The sequence below is a fragment of the Maylandia zebra genome, linkage group LG22, assembly GCF_041146795.1.
Source record: "Maylandia zebra isolate NMK-2024a linkage group LG22, Mzebra_GT3a, whole genome shotgun sequence".
Taxonomy (NCBI): Eukaryota; Metazoa; Chordata; class Actinopteri; order Cichliformes; family Cichlidae; genus Maylandia; species Maylandia zebra.
This window is the reverse complement of record NC_135187.1, coordinates 24,239,776-24,260,616: the sequence shown is the minus strand read 5'-3', so window position 1 is coordinate 24,260,616 and position 20,841 is coordinate 24,239,776. Positions and strand designations below refer to the sequence as shown.

Below are 20,841 nucleotides of genomic sequence, written 5' to 3'. Positions count from 1 at the left end.
TACAGCTGTTTTTTGTGGAGACCCGGGAATGCCAACACAGGGGAGAAGGGAGGACAGCGGTTTCACCTATCTCTCCTCCGTCTCCTTCTTCTGCGACCCGCCACTCGTCCTGGTCGGCTCATCGCGGAGATACTGCCAGTATGATGGCACCTGGAGTGGCACGCAGCCGTCTTGCATAGGTAAGCATGATTGTTTATGATTTGAGCCTATTGGGTATGTCCATAATCCTAAAACAGCACAGAAATCAGTGCCTCTATATAACAATATAAAAATAAGCTTGAACCTGACAGAAGCTTCTCTTTGGCTGGTCTGATTACTGCTTTCGGCTCACTTTTTAGTTCCGGTTGCTATTTTCCGCCAAGAAGTAAAACGGGAAACAGGCAAAACCATTAGACCTAGCTAAATAGCTGCTTAACTCCACGAGTCAGAATTAACTTGTGGAGTTATTTAAAGCCAGTACAAGAATTTATTGAATCATTTTCCAAGCAAGTATGGACTCAGTTAATTGCTGTAGTTCTGACAGGGTCAGGGTCCTTATTGATAGAATTTACAACATTTCTTATTGAATTTGATTTATTTCACTAATTGATGCAAACTCTATCCTTGCGATGGTGTGCAGTGCTAAAGCCATGAGGGGGTTGTTGTTAAAGGCATTCAGAAAGTCAGGAACAGATTAAAGATTAAATAAATAAAATAAATGTTTCCAGCCCTGGAGGTTGTTGTGGTGTTTGGATACTTTAAAATATGCACACATGCAAACCTTTGACCCTGCTGCTAGTAAACAGGAATTTCTTAAGGCCGCAGTCAATTTCTGGACTTTGTTTAACCAGATGTGTCATGTTGGAAAGATTAAACTAAGATTTAGTGAGATTCAGTCTATAAAAAATATGAATGTCATTTTACTTACTGTGTGTTACTGTATGGCTGCTGCTTTATTCTGCCTCTCGCAAAACCTTGGTTCACAGCAGAGTCTCCCTTTTTGTGGCTTTGTTCACCGTACAGAAAACAAGATGACTTCACAAAAAACTGTTTAAAATCTCTTTGAAACCTCGTACAAAAGTTCCGTTCATTCCTTGTCTTTATCTCTTTATTCTTTAAACTATAACTATACTATAGCTTATCTTATTTCCATAAGCTAAAATAAAGTTGTTTGAGAATGTTTATGTTCTTGTGAACAGAAAAGTAAAATGACAGACACATTGAAAAACAGTTGATTAACATTAAGTAATGGGCTTCATTCCTTCAGTAATATTCTCCATTAAGTAACTATAAAGTGCTACTGTTATTATTCATTTCAGCTGACATAAACTCACAAAGCCACCTAAATACAATAAAATGTTTCCTCTGCAAGCTGTACTACTACCTCCATCAGTAATAACGGCACTATGTGATGCATGAGAATCTGAAACTTTTGCACAGTACTGTATGTTTAGAGGACCTTCTGTATTGCGGGAATAGTTAGTATAGTTATCAAAGCATTTTTGTGTGTGTGTGTGTGTGTGTGTGTGTATGTGTGTTTGTATGTGTGTGTGTGTGGGGGCGTATTTCAGATCCCAGTCACACTACCTGTGGAGATTCTGGCACGCCTCTCTTTGGAAATCAGAACAACAGCCAGGGCTACCAGGTGAGAATATGTGGTCACTCCAGAAATTGATTTCCATATATTAAAAATGTGATGAAACCCCCAAAATGTGTTTTTTCTTTTACCTTAATGCCGTTCATATTGTACACTTCCCTCCTTTAATACTTATTTTGCAGGAGCAAACAGGAAGCATGACTTAATGGCTACTGCAATATTGATGTTACAGCACCGCTCAGCCCACATCTGTCTTTCTTCTGATACCATATTGAGAATGTTTTCTTTGTCTGTACTCATTTGTTATTTTCTGTACAGAGTTGAGTGACAAGGGCCCAGATGGCTTAGGGAAATGATGAAATAAATAAGCAATACAATAAATGGCAGCTGAATCCCCTACAGCTGCTTTATTTTCGTTGTTCTGGTTTTGGGTGTACTCCGAGCGACACGCTGTAATGCGCTGTTAATGTGATTAGTAACCCGACAACGGCAAGTGTAATAGCAAAGTTGCAGCTCCACTTCAGTAAAAACTGAGGTGTTATTTGGATTTTTATTCTTTTTTTTATTTTTATGCATTTTCATTTACAGATCGGCAGTACGGTGTTCTTCAGCTGCAGAAAGGGCTACTTACTGCAGGGCTCGATTTCTCGCACCTGCCTACCAAACCTCACTTGGAGTGGCTTTCAACCTGAGTGCATTGGTAAGAACACAATCTAATAACAAGCTGAGGCCAATATCTCCCACATACTTCTGTCTTAACCCCATGTCACGTTTTCTCTTCTGCTGTATAAACTTTTCCTTTATTTCTTGACTATCTCTCATCTGATTCCTGATCACGCTCATCTTTTCATCCTTTTCTTGTCCCCTTTCTTTACTATTTTCTTTTCTTTTTTGGTCTCTTTAATCCTCCTCCCTCTCTCTGCAGCCCACCATTGCAGCCAGCCAGAGCTGCCAGCCCAGTCTGATGTGAGAGCCATTGAACTGCCATCCCTGGGCTACACACTGATCTATACATGTCAGCCCGGCTTCTACTTGGCTGGAGGATCAGAGCACAGGACGTGCAGGTCCGACGGTAGCTGGTCAGGGAAACCGCCTCTGTGTGCAGGTATAAACATTGTTACATTCGAGCCATGAGGGAACGCGAAGACGTGCTCGACACTCAAAAAGCTCATGCACCTGCTTTGCTGTTTTTTCTGATGCTAAATTTCACTCACATGGCTAAACAATGTAATCGCTGTAAGACTAAAAATGTGTGCACATGGCCATCCACTTTCAACATTTACATAGCTACGTGTATTAGACACTTAAAACACCCTGTATTTGTCATGCACAACTCCATAATGTGTATTTATAAGGATTATTGAGGCAGATAAAGAATTTGGGAAAACCGCAGATTCAGCTAATCCTGATGAATTGCTTTGTTAACGCTCGCTTATTCTCAGACACATGCCAGGGTAGGGTGGCCCATCCATCACGCAATTAGACTGCATGGAATTACCTACAGAAGCACGCACAAACGCGTAAGCTTCGTATCATTAGCAAGGGTGCAAAACTTGATTAGGCCAATGCTTCCCATTGATTAGGTTAGCAGAAGTAGCTCTTATAAATGGTGAAGTAGTGTTAAAAAGGTCTAGCAGACAAATAGACTGCCATTAAGATACCCTCATTGACTTAAATACATATGGAGGGGCCAAAAAAAGAGTAATCGACATACGATTATGTAGTGTAGAGAAATGCTAATAGCTGAAAGAGAAAGCTGCACTAGAGTTGGGGATATCCACGTGATAGATTCCATGTCGGGGCTTCTGCTGAAATATATAGGCTGATGGGTGTTTTTAAGGCCATGCCATTAAGTGTGAAGGCAAAAAAGAGAGAGCCTTAGCACATACAGGATATTAACAGCGCCTGTGGGTGAAGTGATGGAAGGGCAGCTCAAAAGACTGGCAGCTAATAAAGTACAAGGCAGTGGGAGTGTGTGTGTGATGTGCATGTTTCCTTGTGTCTGTATGCGTTTATCCGAGGTGATTTTTTTTGTCCTCATAAACTACCATCAGTATACCTGTCTTTGTTTGCGGTTGCGAGTAAAGCCCTCTCCGCTCTGTTTACCTGCGTGGGTGTATGTTTACTACTGTGATGTATTCCCGCGGCCCCCTGTGAGCAGTAAGGCATTATTAAAGCACTTCCGCTGAAGCTGTGAAACCGTGTCTCTCACGCCGCAGGGATACTTGAGCTGCTTTTTGCCACATGACTCAAGTCCTATCACAGGCAGCCCTCACTCTGGCCACCACAGGGGTTATTAGGCGTAGACAGGAAGTGCTGATGGTGACATCCTTCTACTGCAATTACCTTCGAGCTGTTGTGGTGAAAGTAGAAATGAGATCTTCTTTTGTCACTTCTTGAGGCCCACACTGTACCTGTTTACAGGATACTCAGGTTTATTGTTTTCTTCTGTTAATATTGTGTGTTATGCTCTCTTTAGCTGATATTCGCCCAAGTGGTAGGGGCCCGGTGGTGCCAGTGCAGGAGCCGTCCTCCAAACACCCAGGTAAGAAAGGCACTCCTGGGATGTAAGATTACCATACTTAAACTCCTAAATGTGCTCAAATAAAGTCTATAACAAAAAAAAATGTCGTGTGAAACCTTGTTATCTACAATACGTACCTGACTTCAGTGATTAGTTCTACCTTTAAGCTGATTTCGTAGTCTGACGTTTTCTGCTGAATTGTGCAGGAACTGCGAATCGTGTCCTGAACTGTCATGGGAAATCTGTCTGTACATTCCAAACATTTGTTTATTGAACCTTCTGATGAATTCTTTAAAAGACAGAATTTAAATATCAATTTGCAATATTTTTGCTACATCCAGGATTTTTGTGCAAATTATTGTTTAGTACTCAGAAAGCGCAAATCTCCCTGAAGTTCGATGTATAGCTCTCTCAATATGATATATTACCTGATATGGTTTCTTGAATTTTTTTTTCAAGCTTTGACCTTGGGTGCTAACAGCAAAGGTCAAGTTAAAACGCCAGCCTAGGTACTCATGTTCACCAAGGCCTAGCAAATTGTTGTGTAGTCCATCCATTACAAATTGTGGGTAATATAGCTATTTAACAGATTTTCACATGTGGTGTAAACTTAACCTTGACTTGATTTTCACCAAAATTAAATCAGCTTGAGTTCTTATTGGTATCTACCGTCACACATTCAAAAATAACATGAAAACTGTGGACTCAAGGCTGCTGACAAACAGAGAGACAGTCAAACACAGAAACGGAAGCAATTACAATACTTCCTCGCTATGGGGGCACAAAAAACATACGAGGGTTTAGGGTCAAAAAAATCAAACCGAAGATCTAGAGGTCTCAAAAACTCATGTATCAAATATCAAAGACTTGTAATCACGAGGTTAATTTTGCAGAAACCCCCTCTGCAAAATAAAACACCTTATTTTTACTATTCATTCTTCCTTTGTCTTTCAGTTCCTGTTGGTGTGTTTGCTAAGAACTCCCTCTGGAGGGGATCCTACGAGTACCTCGGGAAGAAGCAACCAGCTATGTTGAGCATCACTGCCTTTGAACCCTTTAGCAACCGGGTTAATGGGACACTCATCGACCACAGTGGAGTAGAACTTAAACTGGCAGGTGAGTACAACAGTAACTCAAGATCTTCAAAAGATAAACATCACTCATAAAAACAGTCTGTGTGGGTCAATTCTTCTAAATTGCTTTTCATATCAGAGATCCGACTGAGTTTGCTTTTATCCAAATTTCAAGTGAGTTCAAGAAGCAAGAAATCAGTGTGGTCTCTGCTTGAATTGGATTATTGCTGCTGTAACAGAGCAGCAGACATTTTATATTATTCTCAGTGGTATAATCACTGCACAGCTGCAATCATCATCAAATTTCATCAGTAGCAGCCTGGACACTTCACTCCTGTAGCTGCTAGTATTTATATATAGTATTCACATATTTTCAATAGACAAACTGAGCAACAAACTATAAATTTCCCTTTTTTAACTAGCTTTCAAAATGTTTAAGATTGTTTTTATGAATTTTATCTTTTAATAGATCCATCATTTAAATGGGAAGTCTGATGAGATTTTTCCTCTGCCTAGGCAAAGCTTTCGCATTTCCAGAACTCGGTTTTGTCCCTAAACGATTAAAAACCCATCAGTAAGACCTGCTGTAGCACCGGCTGACAGATATCTTTATTATAGAGGTGTTATATTGAGTTGACTTCACATACACTGTAGGTTTTTATGGGGTTTATTGACAGTGACAAAAAAAGTTGGTTATTGTCGGCCATAATCTTTCATTACAAATTGCCTCGCTTGGAAGGGGAATAAAAGTGAAATGGGAACGCTGTTTAATAAAACTTAAGCAACTGTGTGTTACTATACGAGTTATTGTATGAATCACAGCAGCGAGCAGCAACGATTGGGCTCTCGCACCTTCACAGTTTCTTTTTTTTGTGTTTTGTTTAATGGCACGTCTATCGCTGCATGTCATGTGTAGAACACACAATATAAATACAGAGAAAATTAAAGATTCATTAAAGCCAGTAGACTGCGCTTCGTGCCTCCAGGCTGGGAACCGTCTCAAAATTTAATAATGTATTTTTACCTGGAGTAATTCTTGGCAAAACAGTGCCATAGCCAGTCAGTTTATCAAAAGTGCAAAAGTTTCACTAAGGTCTTAAGACAAAATATGTTAATTTTAAATGGCTCTCAAGGAAGAAAAGTACAAGGTCTGATTTTTTTTTTTTTTAAAAAAGGAGATTGGACTGTTGCTGCTCCAGGATTTTCTTTTGCACGCCTTTGATGTTTCACGCGGCCTGCTTGCGGCCTGCCACATGCTGGTGAAACTTCTGACGTGCACGTGTCTATTGTGCCTCCTCAAAAATGCATTTTAGTGAGAGGGGAACATGAAAGTAGAATACTGAAACATTTTCAAGAGGGCGCCACCTTGCACCCGTTTCCTAAAAGCCTAAATTTAGATTCATTTATTAGACAGTGTTGGTGACTTGCCATTATCCATAAGAGTTCCATTTTCCCACGGGGGATTCACAAGATAACGACAGGTGGACAGAAACAGAAGAAAGAGTCGACATGAACTCAACAAGAGGCCGGCTCAGAGCAAATGTCATGTCTTTTTATCAAACGAGTGTCTGTTTTTCCGAAATAACTGCAACCCCTTTTCTACAGGTACATATAAGAGAGAGGATGCTCAGCTGGTGCTGCAGGTTCATCAGATCAGAGGCCCTGTGGAGATCTTTGTCAACAAGTTCAAAATGGACAACTGGTCCCTAGATGGACGTGTAAGTGCAAGGGTCTGGTCCAGAACAACACCTCTTGTTGTACTTGAAAAGATTTTACACAACATACACACACGCATCTACATTGTGAACTATGTCGAGCACACTAACCTTGTCACTCTAGGGAGATGGAGGGCCCACCAAGAGTTTTCTCTTTAATTAAAATGTCAGTTAAATCATTGCCTGGTAATCAGGACTCCACAGACCCACACCACCCCCTTTCACTCTTCTCTCCCATATTATCCTCCGACCTCAGGCACCACTAATACACTCTCTCCCAATTAATTAAAAAAAAGCAGGTCACAGTAAATGTGGTTATGTGGTGCTGTGTTTATTCAAACATGCGTATGTGTCATACGATGCACATCACATGAGTGTGCCCCGGTGCGAATCCTCTGTGTAATCCTCTTGGGTAACAAGCTCACATGTGTGCAGCGGGGCTGAGTGTGCGTATGTTTGTTCTCTGGATCAGAAAAAAAAAAGAAAAAAACCCGTCACATTAAATGTCAGCCACGCGAGTGCCTCTCAGCTCTTTTTGACGTGATATTTCATTTTCTGCGTGCACCAGCTGCTGACACTTTGGTGATACGCTCCTTTGTGAAGCCGGGATGTGACACATTAAGCGTCTGTCTTCCAATCCTTTCTCTCCCCAGGTGTCCTACATCTCTTCTTCCAACTCCTACGTGTACCAGGGAGTTGTCACCGGAAAAGGCTTTGGCCAATTTGGTCTCCAGAGACTGGGTGAGTGAGTGGTCCACTTGGTCACAGAAACCTGTGACCGAGTGATCTCCTGGGAAGATTTTGTTTTTCTTTGGATTTCTATTCGAAAAAAAATGTCACTTGAGATGTATGTAATGTCTCTAAGCTCTTACAGCATACACTGTGGTGGGTTTCACTTATCTGTACAGTGTAAATACTCTTTAGGATCATGTGTCTGTGAAGCTAGCAAGAGGCAAACACAAATGACATCCGTATACACAAACCATACACTCACATTCATAAACAGCTAAACAGAATGTTTCCTTTGACAGTTATTTGTTGACACCTGTAGTCTTTGCCAAGTAGCCTCATATCTGGCAGTTTTCATGTAGCAAATATTATCTGTTCATTGCTGTGCGTCATTCTGTAGTTCCTTCAGCAACTTCAGCTTTGCTGCCAGAGATGTAGAAGTGCTTTTCAAAGAGTTACAGCTGTCCACATACAAGGTGTGATCAGAAGGTTTTGGAAACAAGCCCATAAGATTAAAACATTGAATCAATTAAAACTGATTTAAAGTTAGTATCTGTCCTGAGTGCAGTCTGGATAGCCCCAAGAAAATCATACTGAGCAGGAGATCTGACATTTCCCATCTACCTCCTTTTGCACTGTGAACAAGATTTTTCCACAGAATTAAAATTTTACTTTTAACCTGACCTGGCCTTCATGTGGATGATCATCCCTGGTGATGGGGGTCCATCTCAGCAGTTTTTTGCCAAAGGGTCCACAGTTTGTTTCTAAGCTCAAAGGCAAACCGTCAGTTGAAGAGTGACCAGGAGCATGCTGTTTGATTATTTTTCTTTTAGACATGGGGTTATGCACTGTAAATCTGTCCCCCAGGGTGAGACTGTTATTGTAGAGTTCTACTGAAACGCCCTGAGGCGTCTAGGGGGAGAGCGCTGAGTGGAAACGGCATCAAGTGTGTGCCAACCTGCCATCTCCAGCCAGCGCAGAGCACTTTGAAAACGCAGGAGGTTTTTGGCTACACGTACACAATCTTTGATCACCATCTGCCCCACAAGCCATATTTGCCTCCTGCAACATTGTCCACTCCTTGAAAATGAAACTGAAGGGTCCCTGTTTTGACAGACTGCCGCGCCTCACATAAGCACAAGTGCAAATGGACGGAACAAAACTTCCACTGACAGATCGAAACGTAGCAGTTGCGGTAAAAACAGCCGTGAAAGATATGAACAGAGCTTTAGATCTTCTCATGCACCCAAGAGCTGTTTAATCAAGCTGTAGATGAACTGTGCATTAGTATTTTTTAAGGCACATTTTACACCACGCCTTGTATCCTGTCTCAAATTTGTGATGTATTATGCAACTCATACATGCCTTATGTGTTAAAGGTACAGTGTGTAAAATTTCACCACTAGCTGTCAGCAGATTTCTTACTCAAGTGCAGAATCCTTGCTACAGGGGCCACTTATTAATCCCTAAGGAAATTGGGGATTAAGATCAAGGATTAGGGAAAAACAACTCTGGCCGCCCTTCATCTGTAGAGAGTATATAGTCGGTCAGTCTGCTGTTTACCTGTCAATATGTGCCCAAATCTATTTACCCTGGAGGAAGCTGTAAAACTGTGAAAGGAGTCCGATACAAGTCGATGAGTCAGTCAAGCTCACTTCTGGCGAGTTGTTGAGGACATCCTGAACTTTATTGTCAGTAAGGACTGCTGTTAGCTGACAGTAGTGAAAACTTCTTTGAAGTAGATCTAACATTGTTTAAGTCCATGCAGATAACCTCTCATACGATGTTAAAATGTAATCAAATGGTTTATCAGAGGGAAAGACGGATTTTTAGGACACTCAAGACTGAAACATTAGCTGGAATAATGCTAGCTTATAACAAGCTGTTGTTGTTATTTAGCCGTCTCGTTATCAGCTGTGTGGAGACAGGAGGGTCCCATGTATAATTTGCTAACAAAGATTAATAAAAAAGCATGTTTGCACATGTTTTCATCTGTTAGCACCCTGACTTTAGTTTACCAGATGAGGCATGACGTGAGGAAGAAATGAGGGACGAGAGAGAGAGCAGTGTTGGAGGAGGAGAAAGATATAATGAGACAGAGATGATGAAAATATACATTAACAAATTGGACAATGGGCTTGCTCATAGGGGGTCATATAATTGTTGGGTTTTTCGCTGTATCTATTAATGTGCGATCTACTGTACAATATAAAGCACCTTGAGGCGACTGCTGTTGTGATTTGGCGCTATATAAATAAAATTGAATTGAATTGACAAGACCCGATTAAGCAATTTAATTCAGTTCAATTTTATTTATACAGCGCCAAATCACAACAACAGTCGCCTCAAGGCAATTTATATTGTAAGGGGTAGACCCTACAATAATACATACAGAGAAAAACCCAACAATCATTTGATCCCCTATGAGCAAGCACTTTAGCCACAGTGGGAAGCAAAAACTCCCTTTTAACAGGAAGAAACCTCCAGCAGAACCAGGCTCAGGGAGGGGCGGGGCCATCTGCCGTGACTGGTTGGGGTGAGAGAAGGAAGACGGGATGGCAATGTCCTTCTTGTCCACTGTTTTCAAGATGTTTGGGCAACATCAAAACATCAAAAGCACTTGCTCCTATGGATTTTGAAAGTATTATATCTAACTTTAGGAGAATGCATCAGTGTGTTGGAAGCCATTATGGCTCACTAATCAGTGTATATATTTATAAGTACAATATTATTTTTTCTGTTGAACAATATCCCTAAAATTACATACTGTACCTTTAAACCTGAAGTAACATTGCTTTTGTGTCAGATCCACCTGACATACAATGCTTCAATGCACCAATACATGGCTTTCTTTTATGTCAGAAATTAATGATGCATGTGTCATAAAAAAGAGAGTATATTTAAGGCCCTTTTTTAACTGTATTGCTGTACATTTATTCTTTAATTTTACATCATTCTTCATATTAGTTCTGGTTTAAGAACTAATCCACAAAAAAATGGGAAAAGTTGGGGACGTGAATTTAAAGTTCCTATAACAGAAACCGTACATTGGGCTTAGTGTGATTTCTGAGTGGGTACCTTAAATTGCTTAGTAATCTGATAATAACTTAAATGAAAGATTACTTTTGTCCTAAGCTTCCATCAGCAGTCAGGGACGCTTGATTAAGCATTGTTAATTTCTCACGTACCCGTGATAGGTTTTGCCTCGCTCCGAGTCTCTTTAGCTCACGGTATTCATTAAAGGTCGCTGCGCTATACAGAGAAACAAGTAGAGGAAGAATGAATTGTGACATTGTTATGTTTAAAATAGATCCGCTGTCCTCCAGATTTTTTCTTTTTAATCTGCTCACATGATGTCATATCTCGTATTCATATAAACAGTTAAATCGCAAATGCTGCTGCTGCTTTGGCTGCTTTCGTATTTGCAGAGACATATTTCAGAGGAATTTAGCAGCTTTTGAAAAGCAAAGCCCACGCTGGAGACGCTTCCATATTGGCTGCTAGACAAACTAAAGAAGCCGAAGTGTAGGTACAAAGACGGATCAGATACAAGCAGGAATTTGGAATTGAGCGCGAAGTTACGCCGAGGGTAACATAGATTAAGTGTGTGTGTGTGTACACGGTGAAAGTGGATGTGAAAATCTGCTGTAGTGACAAAGGTGTTTGAACAGCGGGTGCGGTCCACAGATACACACATGCACATCCTGCTACAACAAACTGATTGAGCAAACAGCTCTTAATTAATACCGAGGGTTAGGGCTTATACCAGGGTATTCATGTGTACGCAGGTTTAAGCGTTTATTTTAAAAAAATTTAAAAAGCAGATGCGTGTGTGGGAGGTGGGCTAGACATCTTTGAAATAATCCAACTTAATTTGTCGACATTTTGCGTTTTGTTTTTAACTCGGCGGTGTAACCGCCAGTGCGGTCTGCCTGTGTTTGTGCATCTGTTTGTGTGCGGTGGGGGGTTGATTGGCAAACACCGCACAACCCGCTAATTTAATTCCTTCCTGTTTATCTCTCGTCCTTTATTGGAGTGTTTTTGGCATTCCGTGGCAAACAGGTGGGCTGTCACTCCTCCGCTGTTGCTGTTACAGACACACACCTCCATAAATTAGAGAATGAATCTGAAATGAGTTAATAGCTGTCGGGCTTTGATGTCAGTAATTAAGAGTCATTGTTGGGATAATGAAATTTGACATTCCCAGGGGGCGAAATGAAGCTAAAGTAAAGCAATAAACCAAGAAGAAGAAAAAAAGCCAGTTTATGCTGCTCGGGCTATTATTTATAAATGGAGTCTTCCTGGTAGCCTTCTTCAGTCATCACAAATTCTTTTATGACATTGTTATCCTATTTATTTCCACTTATGGACTGAGGAGGATAATATCACTTTTGTTTATTGGAACTTTTTTTTATGGGACTTAATTGTAGTCATACGCTGAAGTAATGCTCATGTAATGTCTCAACTTCTTGTCTGTCTCTCTTCCAGAGAGTTTAGATCCCAGCAGAGACCAACAAGGCTACAACTTTGCCTCCAACAGCAGTTCAGTGGCAGCAGCCATCCTAGTGCCTTTTATAGCCATGATCATTGCAGGCTTCGCTCTGTACCTCTACAAACACAGGTAAGGCTCGCTACAACTCCAAGCTGATCTTTATTATTTCCCTATTCAAGGAGGAGTGTCCTTGAATAAGACCAGAAAAATGACAAACAACATTTTCTGATAGCTTATTTTATTTGTTGACAGTGCTGAAGAAATGCTTAGTGCGATTACATTTCAGGAAATGAAGCATCCAAGTGGCCGCATCCTATTCAAGTCATTCTCCCTATGTTTATAAAAGCAATATCATTGCATCAGTGATTAGGTTACCCATATTCTGCACGGATTCCTTTTCTTTTTTACTTTGTGAGCCTGCAAGAATATTGAGGCGCACATGCTTTATTGTTCAAAATACACAATACACTGCAGACACAGGGAACAGCAGAGGCATGAAGCAGACCGATATGACACAAGACAAGTGACAAGGGAGAGAAAACAACACATGCATATAAGAGAAGCTGACAGGGAATATGTTTACTTGAAGTTCTTTCCAAGTTGGTGAAGTTTGCTCTTGCTTGAGTATATGCATCCTCCTCCAAAATACATTAACTTCAACTTCACTTTTTTTAATCCACTAAAGGCATATGTTACCCTCAATATGAGAAAATCTGTGATAACAGGAAACCTTCCCTGCAGAGAAAATTTGCTTCGTAACCATGACACAGCAGATTGTGGATGCTCACAACATTAGGAACATCTGGTGCTAGGAGTGGATAAAGATTATTGTTCATCCACCCCCACCCACACCTCCTTTTGTTTTGTTTTTTTAGAAGAAGACCCAAAGTTCCCTTCAATGGTTACGTGGGCCATGAGAACACTAACGGGCGAGCCACGTTCGAGAACCCCATGTATGACCGCAACATCCAACCCACTGACATCATGGCCAATGAGACAGAGTTCACAGTCAGCACAGTGTGCACAGCTGTATAGCAACCGCTTCCTCTGAAGGTGAGTACCACACCACCGTTGGGTCACCCTGGCTGCACGATATAAAAATAACTTGGAACTTCAGGCATCCATGATTTCATATTTTTCTCTGAGCGTAGATAACGTGAGTCTGAGATAATCGCACATCTGAGGCGCCACAACTGTTGAAGCAAGACACAGTTTCTCCGAATGTAGTTTCAGACTCAACCTTTTACCTTCGTCCCATAAAGACTTTTCTATGAATAGAAAAAAACCAGGGATTGGTTTTCCTCCTGCAGTCTTCCCTTTGATCCGCACACCATCATATTAATTGTATAAAAAAAATAAAGTGTAGTTTGTTTATAAAAATAGAATGGTTATTTGGAATCATGGGAAAATGACATTAATGCATATATTTTCTCTGCTCTCTGTCATCTTTATCATCTCCATTGTTTGTTTCTTTATCCTTTTCTTTTCAACCCACTTCTCTTGTTTCCTGGATTTGAATATATCTCTTTTCCCTCACCCTTCCCCACCATTTTCTACACACTCATCCTCTGTTACATCACCGATTCAGTCCGGGGACGAGAGGTGCACCACGTCCTCGCCTGCGTGCCAGCTGAGGACATCTATAGCTCCTTGAGCAGAGGGCAAGACAAAGATTATTTTATTTGCTGAAATACCTTCAAGAAACATCTCCAGCGGAAAAGGCGCTTACCTGCTGGCGATAAGAAAACAAACAGAAAGAAACCACGTGAAGACAACCATCTGAACACACGACAACAACAACGCGCTTTTCGTAACTTTACGTGGTTTCTTGATCATTCTCCATATTTCGAGGAAAAGCTTCCACCTTAAACTGCAGCCAGCGGGGAGTACGACTGGGAGCAAAGCTGTGATGACTTTTCTCACCGCCTAAACCCAAAGGGAATTTTACCTGTAAACTTTTAAGTCGAGAAATATACCTGTAGCTTACGGAGGCCTCTGTGCAAGCGAACTGTAAGACGGGCAGCGGCGTATTGGCTTGTGTGTGAATCTGAGGGAGACGGTCTGGACTGTTTCGATTCATCTTTCTCGTTTTTTTGTTTTTTGTTTCTCATTAGCTATTTTTATTGTGTTCGCTCTTATATGCTGCTCACCTTATTCTTTGAGTCGCTGGATGCCAGTTTTCTTCCCAGCTGTCCGCTCCTGAGGTTCTCGAAAAGTATCATCGGGGACCCCTCAGTTTCTGGCAGAGGATGAATTAAAAATTCAGTGAGTTTTTGAAGGCCTTGCTGGAGACACACACACACAGACACACTCGACTTCATCTTTTTTTTTGTAGCAGGAATAAAATTCTGCTTGGCGAGGCAGCTGTGTCCAGTGTAGGGGTTCAAAGGTAGCTTGGGCTGCTGAAATTAAAAAAAAAAAAAAGCACTTAGTGAGGTTGTAGTGAGAGTTGTACATGCGAGTGTGAGTGCGTATGTTCATGTGCACATCTTGTAGCTGCCCTCATCTGTTCTCACCCTAAAAATCCAACCAAACACGCAATGCTGTCTTATTTTATTTTTTTGTTGCTTTAAGAAGTGAAAGTATTGAGTTTACGAGTTTAGGATTACGCCAACTCAGAGGCTCCGAAAACCAGTAAATTAAACGTCGACAATCTATAAATCCAGTCTCCATCATTTTTCTTTCTTTTCTTTTTGGTTGGTAGCGATCGATCAGATAGATCAAAGGGACCGAAGAGAGACAAATTCCCTTCTCAAGCTAACACACTTGAATCAAAGGTTAAGCAAGGGGAAGTACTCTTGACATTTGCTCCAAAAACAGGCTTTTTTTTAACCATGCCGCCACCTCTGCTCTGAGGCCCTTGAGGAGAAGGGACCATGTCGCAACAAACCACAATGTAGCACAGCAAATCTGTATTTAGATTACACTATCTGCTTTTTTTCTTTTCTTTTTTAAAGTTTCTTTTAATCCCGGATCCAGCTTTGCTCGTTTCACTGGATTAAAAGGTGACACAAGTTGCAGCAGTAGCTCCGCTAAACTTTGGCCTTAGGAAAACAAAGATCAAAGTGCGGTCATGTTCTCGCTCTCTGGAAATGTTCAAATGAAGGCGCTGGGGTTTGAAGAATGGATGAAGCGAGAGATGCGTTCCCTGTGGATTGCATTCAGGTCTTTTTCATGCAAGCTCACTTCTGACAGCTCGCTCCCCTTTGGAAAAAAAAAAAGAAAAAGAAAAAAATTGCGTCGCTTTGTTTTGTCTTCGCCCTTCATAAAAATGTTGCAGAAGGCTTCCTCAGAGCTGTGACAGCAGGGGAGTCGCTGGCCTACTGATTACTCCCCACGCATTAAATTGGAAATGATAAATATGATTTTGGGAGGGGGTTGAAAAAAGTGTTTATGTCTTTGCTGCTAACGCTTCCCCATATCTATGGCAACTGGGGAGTGATATGCAAAAAAAAAATTATATTGAAAATGCAACACAGGAGGAAACTGTCATCTAATATAACAGCGGGGCTCTACCTTGGCCTCTACCTTGGCTGGTGAATGACACGTCTGATGAAAATACGAATGCTTTGTGACCCGTATTAAGTGTGTGTGTGTGTCTGTGTGTGTGTGAGAGAGCGAGAGGGAGGGGGGGGGGGGGGGGGGGGGATGTTTTCAAAAACACCCTGCTCCACTTCCTGCTCCCGTACCTGTAAATGCTAACCTGCAGCTGCTAGGTGAGGTGAATAGTGTGCGAATTTCACAGGAGCAAATTGGGCCATTACGTCTAATTTGCATTAATTTTAGCTTCATTATCAAACCCATAAGAAAATTCATTTTTACATTCCCAATATCAGGACACGCTCAGATCCTTTTCACTTCTTTAGTTCCTTTTTTGTGTGTGTGAGTGTGTTAAAATCAAAAAAGGAAATTCATCTTATGGATTTTTGTTGCTGCGTTATTCTTATTATTATACATTTCTTTTTTTTAATGAAGTCTTTAAATTTGCCCGTTGTACATAATTTCCCTCAGAATTCCAGACCTTTTGAAACCAATCACCGTATTGTTTCTTCAATCAGTTTCGCTGTGGGTCGGTAATTGCTTTTACAATTTTATTACTTTTAAAGCTCGCGTTTATCTCGGCCGTACAGATAGAATATTGCCCCGTGCTTGCTCTGGTAGTGAATTGATGGGAGAGGAAACGATTGAATTACCCTGGATATTTCACAGGGAGAGGAGAAGTTGCTCGCGCATTATCTCAAAGGAGCTGCTACTCAGTTCCTATAGTTTTCTGTGGCTGTTGCACGTTGCATTTCATTTGTTTTATTTTTGTGAAATTGCTCCAAATATGTCAGCAAAGTGGACAGCTTCATTATTAAATCGCAGCTTCTGTTGAGGGCACTTTCAAGCGGTCTTTTCCCCAACTTACACAAAACGATCAAACGAACACGTGTAAATAAGGACGGCGTGTTCACGAACCCCAGAGGAAGCAATTCCGTTTGCCTAGATTTAGACTATAAATCTGGATTAACATAATACAGAAGCAAGCGCTCACACAAATATGATTGTTTTTACTAACAAGGGCTCATTCCCCACAAATTCAAGGATTAAAAAAAAGGGCCAAACACAATTTTCTTTTTTTCTTTTTTTCATGTTCGTACCTCCAGGAAGCACTTTATGTTAATTATAGTGCCTTGTTACCCCCTTATATCATAAATATGCTTTAGACGCAGTGTTCTTATGTTAAGGAATTCCAGTATCTTTCCTAGGATTTTTTTTTCTTTGGGAAGGGGGGTTTCCTCTTGTTATGTCAGATATTAGAAATGTAAGTCTTTTAGGGTTTTCGGTAAAGCCCTTATCCCTGCCTGAGTAACCCACACACACTGAAGAGTCCGCAGGCTTTGTAGATCTGTTTTTAATCTTTGATCTCACTGAAAATCTGAGCTTGTTAGGTTCATGCCAGAGTCACCATCAGTTTGTTTTTTTCCCCCCCAAACGAGCCGTGTGCTCAGTCGTACTGTATTTTGGTGTGCAAGGATTAATGGCCAGGACTTTATGTTGTTGGCTTCGTGCTCGGCTGGGTGTTTGCCCTCTGTTTGCTTTGCGAGTTTAAAAATAAACCAAAGAAAGTTATCCACATTCAGACGATTTAGAATTAGACATACAGTGATAAAAATTAAGATTTATTATTCTGTCACGTCTTGATGTTGCTTAATTTATTTCTGCTGTTGTTTTTTTATGTCAAGCAAACCATTTTATGGATACATTTCCCTTAATGGTCAGTACATCTATAGAAGTATTTAACCTATCTAGTGTTAGCCCAGAAAGTCCAGTCATATGAAAGTAAAGATCGCAGAGCTCTCAATGAAGCCGTGCTCTAAGAGTCAGAATTAAGTCTTTCTTAATAGCAGCAGGCTACTTCCTGGTTCTCTTTGCATATTTTAAGACACAAACGGCGCTCATTTTCAGTTCATTTTCGTTATCAGCCGGTCACAGCTCTGGGTTCTGTCCTGCTCTCCCATCTCTTCTATAATGAAACACACCACAGCTATGGTCTTTGAGTTTCCTTCAAAAGTTCACAGAGTTTTCCTCGCAGTCAGGGACCCGACCAACGGCTCTCCCTTTCTTCGCGCAGCACAGGACAGCACTGCACATGTATTGAAAGACCGAGCGATCCATCAGTTATGCCGTGTGACACGTTCTGCATCAGCTATCATTTATAATCTCCCGTCTCTCACTGCCACCACATATTGATGGCCAGACAACAAATCTCAACTTCCCCGCTGTGTTTTACAGGCCCATTCCATGCAATTTGCCTTCACTATTCAGCCCATTTCAGCTCTTCTAGTGGACTAAAGCGTGGGGAGAGAGGGAAGGGATGTATTTTGAAAAGCTTTGAAGCTTAAATGAGTTTTATTCTTTCAATGTGAAATGCGAGCAGCGTGGTAGTAGGATCATTCGTGATCAGATCACTGGATTTATTGCTCAAAAACTACTGAATGTATTTCATTTCACTGAGTGCACCAGAATTTATCTATCTATACTGTGTTGAATATCTGTAATCCCACAACTTTTTCTCTGTTTGTGTGCAGTAATGGATAAAAAAAAATAATAAAAAAACCTGTCAGTATGTGTTATCTTTGGACTAAAAACAGAATGTCCAATTTATCTAGAGTATAATATAGCAAAGTATTTACAAAGAGCTGCTTTTTTATTACCAGATATTTTTCTGTTAGTTTTTCCATGGCAACAAACTTATAAAGTCCCATATTTTCATTTTGTTTTCTTTCAACATGTTTTTTTCAAGCCAGTTCTGTAAATCTCTCAACTAGTCTCTATGTGAGACTGAAAAACCCGCAATGCCCAAGCAGGTTCGACATGGCCATTAAAGGCCTCAACGAGAAAAAAAAAAAAGACAAAACGGCGAAAGGCAAAGAGCCAGTGTCGGTGTCTCGCTGTACACCAAAAGGATTTACCGGTGACGACGTGGACAAACGTGAGCTTAAGCAGACTGTGCAACGACAGAGCAACTGCAGAGGAAATATCTCTGAGATAAGAGAATATGTTAACAAATAAAAAAAAAACCTTTTTTTGTACAGAGATATATTTTTATGAAAATACATTTGTAATATAAAAAGAAAAAATGGATTGACATATATGTAAATGTTTTTCTTTTTCATTATTGTAGTACAAATGCTAGTGGGGAGTATATGAAAAATCTATATATAAATATAAATATATATATATAAATATATATATAAATATAAATATATACAAAGAAAAATAGAAACAAGGCTTTTTTTGTATATGTAAAAAAGATTGTATATAAAAGTTTACATACATACTGTACATATGTAAGACCCACCATGGCTTGTCTGCAATATATAAAATGTATTTTATCTGTCTGTATATGATGCTTTGCATTGTGTCTAAGCTTATTCTACTTTCTTGAACTTGAAACTTATTTTGAAGGTTTTGGAATAAAACATAAAACCTACCACTTGGGTGAATTCTTGTGTTTATTGCCTCAAACCCATAATCATTAGTTAATGCATAGTATGATGTATGTATCGTGTATAGCCTTTCTAAGGGGGGAAGAGGCAAGGCCATATATCCAGTGCGTGTTGCAATTGTGGGTCAGAATATCTGATTTGCTCTTTATGGTGTTTTTTTTTTTCATGTATGTTACTTTTTTTAATGGAGAGACACAGAATATCAACCAAAAACAAATCACATCACATTAAGTATGTGACACAGATTACAATCAGTTGTTCAAAACAGATACTCCTGGTCTTAACTCATTATGTGTACAAGCATGTCCAAAGATCTTTTTTTTTCCCTATTCCAACCTCTAACCACCAACGAGCTGTCAAAGGATATCAGGGACAAGATTGTAGATCTGGTGGAACAGCCTAAATCTACATGGGAGGAGCTTGTTAGTGATCTGAAACCACCATTGGCAACGCATGTCACTGTAATCTTACAGCGCCCATAAGGTCCCCCTGCTCAACAAGGCACATGTACAGTGGGGCAAAAAAGTATTTAGTCAGCCACCGATTGTGCAAGTTCCCCCACTTAAAATGATGACAGAGGTCAGTAATTTGCACCAGAGGTACACTTCAACTGTAAGAGACAGAATGTGAAAAAAAAATCCATGAATCCACATGGTAGGATTTGTAAAGAATTTATTCGTAAATCAGGGTGGAAAATAAGTATTTGGTCACCTCAAACAAGGAAAATCTCTGGCTCTCACAGACCTGTAACGTCTTCTGTAAGAAGCTTTTCTGTCCCCCACTCGTTACCTGTATGAATGGCACCTGTTTGAACTCATCATCTGTATAAAAGACACCTGTCCACAGCCTCAAACAGTTAGACTCCAAACTCCGCCATGGCCAAGACCAAAGAGCTTTCGAAGGACACCAGGAAAAGTATTGTAGACCTGCACCAGACTGGGAAGAGTGAATCTACAATAGGCAAGCAGCTTGGTGTGAAAAAATCAACTGTGGGAGCAATCATCAGAAAATGGAAGACATACAAGACCACTGATAATCTCCCTAGATCTGGGGCTCCACGCAAGATCTCATCCCGTGGGGTCAAAATGATCATGAGAACGGTGAGCAAAGATCCCAGAACCACACGGGGAGACCTGGTGAATGACCTGCAGAGAGCTGGGACCAAAGTAACAAAGGTCACCATCAGTAACACACTACAATGGCAGGGAATCAAATCCCGCAGTGCCAGACGTGTTCCGCTGCTGAAGCCAGTGCATGTCCAGGCCCGTTTGACGTTTGCCAGAGAGCACATGGATGATACAGCAGAGGATTGGGAGAATGTCATGTGGTCAGATGAAACCAAAGTAGAACTTTTTGGTATAAACTCAACTCGTCGTGTTTGGAGGAAGACGAATACTGAGTTGCATCCCAAGAACACCATACCTACTGTGAAGCATGGGGGTGGAAACATCATGCTATGGGGCTGTTTTTCCGTGTTAAGGACAGAATGAATGGGGCCATGTATCGTGAGATTTTGAGCCAAAACCTCCTTCCATCAGTGAGAACTTTGAAGATGAAACGAGGCTGGGTCTTCCAACATGACAATGATCCAAAACACACCGCCCGGGCAACAAAGGAGTGGCTCCGTAAGAAGCATTTGAAAGTCCTGGAGTGGCCTAGCCAGTCTCCAGACCTCAACCCCATAGAAAATCTGTGGCGGGAGTTGAAAGTCCGTGTTGCTCGGCGACAGCCCCAAAACAT

The 20,841-nt window shown here is 40.8% G+C and overlaps 1 protein-coding gene across 2 annotated transcripts in view; it reads left to right on the top strand.

The window, feature by feature from the left end:
* The window catches only part of csmd2 (CUB and Sushi multiple domains 2), a 275,924-nt gene extending 256,839 nt beyond the window's left edge, over window positions 1-19,085 (top strand). For both annotated transcript variants that reach the window (XM_023152492.3, XM_023152493.3), the window contains exons 62-72: window positions 6-179; window positions 1,551-1,624; window positions 2,165-2,276; window positions 2,502-2,681; window positions 4,056-4,121; window positions 5,055-5,216; window positions 6,779-6,891; window positions 7,542-7,629; window positions 12,106-12,238; window positions 12,985-13,162; window positions 13,698-19,085. In XM_023152492.3, coding sequence (XP_023008260.2) covers window positions 6-179; window positions 1,551-1,624; window positions 2,165-2,276; window positions 2,502-2,681; window positions 4,056-4,121; window positions 5,055-5,216; window positions 6,779-6,891; window positions 7,542-7,629; window positions 12,106-12,238; window positions 12,985-13,144 — 1,262 coding nt within the window. In that variant the 3' untranslated portion in view covers window positions 13,145-13,162; window positions 13,698-19,085. The remainder of the gene's footprint in view (window positions 1-5; window positions 180-1,550; window positions 1,625-2,164; window positions 2,277-2,501; window positions 2,682-4,055; window positions 4,122-5,054; window positions 5,217-6,778; window positions 6,892-7,541; window positions 7,630-12,105; window positions 12,239-12,984; window positions 13,163-13,697) is intronic.
* The last annotated feature ends 1,756 nt before the right edge of the window (window positions 19,086-20,841 follow it).